The sequence below is a fragment of the Anguilla anguilla genome, chromosome 11, assembly GCF_013347855.1.
Source record: "Anguilla anguilla isolate fAngAng1 chromosome 11, fAngAng1.pri, whole genome shotgun sequence".
Taxonomy (NCBI): domain Eukaryota; kingdom Metazoa; phylum Chordata; class Actinopteri; order Anguilliformes; family Anguillidae; genus Anguilla; species Anguilla anguilla.
In genome coordinates, this window is record NC_049211.1 from 6,712,814 (window position 1) to 6,718,400 (window position 5,587).

The 5,587-nt window shown below is 54.8% G+C and overlaps 1 protein-coding gene across 1 annotated transcript in view; it reads right to left on the reverse strand.

Moving 5' to 3' along the window:
* Positions 1–441: 441 nt before the first annotated feature.
* Positions 442–5,587, reverse strand: part of LOC118207962 — a 77,230-nt gene continuing 72,084 nt past the window's right edge. The window contains exons 7-8 of the mRNA XM_035382185.1: positions 2,259–2,504; positions 442–707 (exon numbers count right to left, since the gene is read on the reverse strand). Coding sequence (XP_035238076.1) covers positions 442–707; positions 2,259–2,504 — 512 coding nt within the window. The remainder of the gene's footprint in view (positions 708–2,258; positions 2,505–5,587) is intronic.

A 5,587-nucleotide genomic window follows, 5' to 3' on the forward strand; every position in this document is an offset into this window, starting at 1 on the left:
AATTAAGGAGCCTGGCTGTCAGAGGAGTCACGGCCTGGAGGAGGAGGAGGAGGAGGAGGAGGAGGAGGAGGGGGAGGAGGAGGAGGAGGGGGAGGAAGAGCAGGAGGAGGAGGAGGAAGAGTGGGAGGAAGAGGAGGAGGAGGAGGAGGGGGAGGAGGAGGAGCAAGAGGAAGAGCAGGAGGAGGAGGAGGATGGGGAGGAAGAGCAGGAGGAGGAGGAATAAGAGAATTGGCTTCTTCTGTTTTTTTTAAAGGTTTTCTAACTCTTAGCTCTGCCCTCAGCCCCCACTTGCAGGGATGCCATATGGGATGGGAAGGTGGGGGGTGGGAGTTTAGGAGTTAGGTTAGAATTTCAAGGGCCCTGACCTCAGAAAACCGCACTGTAATGTCGTATGGAAGGGACGGGGTGGCCTTGTGTGGTGGGGCCCAATTTGAGGTCTTTTCACGGGGCCCAGAATCCCTGGCAGCGCCCCCCTGTCCACATATAAACCCCACCATTCCAGCCCGTCCCGAGGGGAGTTTGGGCCTGACCCTGAGACCCCCCCGTGCTGGTGGCGGGACGGCGGAACGTGGTCCGGTTCCTCCGAGCGTGATTTTCACCGCCCCGGGGCTCCCGCCGGCCCCCGCCGACCCCCGCCGGCCCCATGGGCTCTGGGACGTGAGGCCGGGGCAGGGCCGCCTGTTTGGCGCTAACGGGCAGCGCCTGCGCTTTCAGGGGGGGGCGTTTAATTGGGCATTAACAGCTCTCATCCCCTTAAATCCCCGACCCACGGGCCCCCACTCAGCCGGCCCCCGGAGCTCCGCCAGGCTGGGCTAATTTCATTTGTGTGTTTTCCATTAATGCCCCACGTTTTTTTTCTTTCTGTCTCCTTTTTTTTCTCCTATTTTTCTTCTTTCTGTTGCTCACTCTCCTTTCTCTGCTCTCTCTCTCTCTCTCTCTCTCAATGTCTCTCTCTCACTCTCTCTTTTTCCCTCTCTCTCTCTCTCTAACCTCTCTCTCTCACTCTCTCTCTCTCGCTCTCTCTTTCTATTTCCTTCTGTAATTTTATGTGTAATTTGTGTAAACCAGCCGCGGTATTACAGTCCACAGTAGACAATGGCAGAACACGACCTTTTTTTAACACGTTTCTCGGTTGTCTGTTGTCTGTGCAGTTTGTCTCGTTATAGCAGCGCTTCCTTCGCGATTTGCAGGCTGGAATCTTTGCCGGAATGTTGTTGTTTTAAAGTCTGTGTGGAGCGTATTGCTGCTGTACCCATTAGCGAACTGCTTTACCTGCATCGCTGCAATGATATACGATATAAATAATGATGTATATCCAGCAGTACAAATCGAGATATTATTTTTAATGTAATCTGAGCAGGATCCACCCTGTAAGGACAACTGCTGAGCCAGAAGCTGAGTGTGATGTCAGTACAACCGGGAACATCCATCCATCCATTATCTATACCCGATTATCCTGAGCAGGGTCGCGGGGGGTGCTGGAGCCTATCCCAGCGCGCATTGGGCGAGAGGAAGGAATACACCCTGGACAGGCCGCCAATCTATCGCAGGGCACACACACCATTCACTCACACACTCATACCTATGGGCAATTTAGGGTCTCCAATCGGCCTACCTGCATGAGTTTGGACTGTGTACCCGGAGGAAACCCACGCGGACACGGGCAGAACATACAAACTCCACACAGAAAAGTCCCCAAGCCGAGATTCGAACCCGCGACCTTCGTGCTGTGAGGCGACAGTGCTACCCGCTGCACCACCGTGCCGCCTCAGCCAGGAACAGCTGGGTGAAAAATGCGAGGAAGGGAGAATCTCTATGAAGAATGGATGTGATGAGGCTGACTGCGTTCGATGCCCCCGCACGCTCAAATACGCTCACGGGATGTGGGGGTTGCTATGGAACCGACCGCTTTTATTAAAAAAAGTCTAATAAAGCCGCCCCAGTAATGCACCGCTGCTTTGATTAAACTGTGTAGCGGGTAATCACTTCCCTTCCAGGCCCAGCCCTGAACTTTTTTGGGGGTTTTTTTTTCTAAAAGCGCCTCGTGTCCCAAACACCAGACAGGGCCGAGTTGAGCGCTCGTCCCCCCCCCCGCCCCCCCCGAGGGGCTCCTGTGTTCGGCCTCGGTGCGGTCCCCGCGACTGTTATTGCGTTATAAATCAGTTCGGGTCGACTGCGGCGAGGCCCGGGTCACGTCCGAGGGCTCTCTTTAATACTGGGGCCCGCGTTCAGGCGGCGATAAACGCGTGGTAAATTACCCAGGGGCCCCGGGGCCCGGCGGTGCTGGTGGGCCAGGCCGGGGCGGGACGGGCTGCTGGTGTTATTGGGCCCAGCTGTGGGGTTCTGGTAAGGGGGGTGGGGGGGGTTTAAATGCAGTCTCCCGAAAACTGGGCAGTGAACTCGACTGCAGAGGACGGAGGGGGGGAAGAGGGGGGTCCGTAGTCCCCTGTCCCCGTTGGATAGAGGTGTGTCTGCTGCGTTCCTGGGGTCCTTTAACCGACAGGCTGACAGGCGTCAGAGAGCGATGGGGAGCAGGGGGGGACAGGGGAGCCGGGGGGGGTGGGGGGGGGGAGCAGCCGCTGCTGCTTTGGCGATAAGTCGCCATTGGAAGAGATAACGGCAGGCACTTCAGGGCCTGGCGTGTTTGTGTATCTGGGGATTGATTAAATGATTATTGATCGAGGGCTTGATTCATGGGCTGCTGCCCTGCTGACAGACCCCAGGGCTTGGGCTGGCTCAGGGATAAGCCTGGCGGGATGGGGGGGGTGGGGGGATGGGGGGGTGGCAGGACAGCGGGGTGATGGGATGGCAGGAAAGGGCAAGGCCGGGTGGAGGAGGAGGAGACGTTGGCATGCGGAGAGAGAAGCTCTCTGTGGGGAGGTGATTGGGAGTGCTCCTCCTCAGTAGGAGTTAGCGATGACGTAGCTCCCATTTACGGGGGCCCTCTTTAGAATGGGATTGGAGGGGTCCTCTCTGCGGAGGGGTCCTCCCTGCGGAGGGGTCCTGTCTGCGGAGGGGTCCTCTCTGTGGAGGAGTCCTGTCTGCGGAGGGGTCCTCTCTGTGGAGGAGTCCTGTCATTGGAGGGGTCCTCTCTGTGGAGGAGTCCTGTCTGTGGAGGGGTCCTCTCTGTGGAGGAGTCCTCTTTGTGGAGGGGTCCTCTCTGTGGAGGAGTCCTGTCATTGGAGGGGTCCTCTCTGTGGAGGAGTCCTGTCTGTGGAGGGGTCCTCTCTGCGGAGGGGTCCTGTCTGTGGAGGGGTCCTCTCTGCGGAGGGGTCCTGTCTGTGGAGGGGTCCTCTCTGCGGAGGGGTCCTGTCTGTGGAGGGGTCCTCTCTGTGGAGGGGTCCTGTCTGTGGAGGGGTCCTCTCTGTGGATGAGTCCTGTCTGTGGAGGGGTCCTCTCTGTGGAGGAGTCCTGTCTGTGGAGGGGTCCTGTCTCCGGAGGGGTCCTGTCTGTGGAGGGGTCCTGTCTGTGGAGGGGTCCTCTCTGCGGAGGGGTCTTGTCTGCGGAGGGGTCCTGTCTGTGGAGGAGTCCTGTCTGTGGAGGGGTCCTCTCTGCGGAGGGGTCCTGTCTGTGGAGGGGTCCTGTCTGCGGAGGGGTCCTGTCTGTGGAGGGGTCCTGTCTGCGGAGGGGTCCTCTCTGCGGAGGGGTCTTGTCTGCGGAGGGGTCCTGTCTGTGGAGGAGTCCTGTCTGTGGAGGAGTCCTGTCTGCGGAGGGGTCCTCTCTGCGGAGTGGTCTTCTCTGCGGAGGGGACCTGTCTGTGGAGGGGTCCTCTCTGCGGAGGGGTCCTCTCTGTGGAGAACGCGGTGAGCAGGGTTGTTAGCCTCAGTCCCAGCCCTCTCCAACAGCCCCAAATACCGCCATACCGCCAACGCCGCCACTGCGTCTGAACTTCAGTCACGAACAAAGAAGCGAGCACTGACAACAAAACTGCCAGGAAGTGTGTGTGTGTGTGTGTGTGTGTGAGTGCGCATGTGTGTGTATGTGTGTATGTGTGTGTGTCCTTATGTACTCGTGTGTGTGTGTTGTTTTCATTACTGGGGGCTCTGTAAGCTGTGTGGTTGTGTATGTGTGTGTGTGCGCGCGCTTGTGTGTGTGTGTGTGTGTGTGTGTGTTGTATTCAGTACTGGGGGCTCTGTAAGCTGTGTGGTTGTGTGTGTGTGTGTGTGTGTTGTATTCAGTACTGCGTGTTCTGTAAGCTGTGTGGTTGTGTGTGTGTGTGTGTGTGTGTTGTATTCAGTACTGGGGGCTCTGCAATCTGTGTGGTTGTGTGTGTGTGTGTGTGTGTGTGTGTGTGTTGTATTCAGTACTGGGTGTTCTGTAAGCGGAGTGCTGGCATCTTTTCGGCTGTTTGCCAGCATGCAGTGATGCTCTGGCAGGGTCCTCTACTACAGAGCTGGTGCTCAGCGCATGGAGCTTAACTCACGAGCAGAGACCCGCGTCTCGGTCTTACCGCTGTCTGTGTGTGTCTCAGTCTTACCGCTGTCTGTGTATGTCTCAGTCTTACCGCTGTCTGTGTATGTCTCAGTCTTACCTCTGTCTGTGTATGTCTCAGTCTTACCGCTGTCTGTGTATGTCTCAGTCTTACAGCTGTCTGTGTATGTCTCAGTCTTAGTTCTGTCTGTGTATTGTTTCAGTCTTAGTTCTGTCTGTGTACGTCTCAGTCTTAGTTCTGTCTGTGTATGTCTCAGTCTTAGTTCTGTCTGTGTATGTCTCAGTCTTAGTTCTGTCTGTGTGTGTCTCAGTCTTAGTTCTGTCTGTGTATGTCTCAGGCTTAGTTCTGTCTGTGTATGTCTCAGGCTTAGTTCTGTCTGTACCGTCTCGGTCTTAGTTCTGTCTGTATGTGTCTCAGTCTTACTGCTGTCTGTGTACGCCTCAGTCTTAGTTCTGTCTGTGTATGTCTCAGTCTTAGTTCTGTCTGTACCGTCTCAGTCTTAGTTCTGTCTGTGTACGGCTCAGTCTTACTGCTCTCTCTGTATGTCTTCTTGGTATGCACTTCTTGGTAAATTGTATTTGTCCTAATACTGTAGCTTATTCTTCTGCCTAGTTGGCTTTGCAGATGTTAGACCAGGATAGTGTTCATTGTTCTCGGCTAGAAATAGCTGTACAACATAAGTAATTGTACCTTACTGAACCCGTGTTCAGCAGTTGTCTACGATCATGAAAATGCACTTTTTGTACGTCGCTTTGGATAAAAGCGTCTGCCAAATGAATGTAATGTAATGTAATGTAATGTCTCAGTCTTACTGCTCTCTGTGTATGCCTCAGTCTTACTGCTCTCTGTGTATGCCTCAGTCTTAGTTCTGTCTGTGTATGTCTCAGTCTTAGTTCTGTCTGTGTATGTCTCAGTCTTACTGCTCTCTGTGTATGTCTCAGTCTTACTGCTCTCTGTGTATCGTCCCTACTTAGTTCTGTCTGTGTACGTCTCAGTCTTAGTTCTGTCTGTACTGTCTCAGTCTTAGTTCTGTCTGTACTGTCTCAGTCTTAGTTCTGTCTGTGTATGTCTCAGTCTTACTGCTCTCTGTGTATCGTCTCAGTCTTAGTTCTGTCTGTGTATGTCTCAGTCTTAGTACTGTCTGTGTGCGTCTCA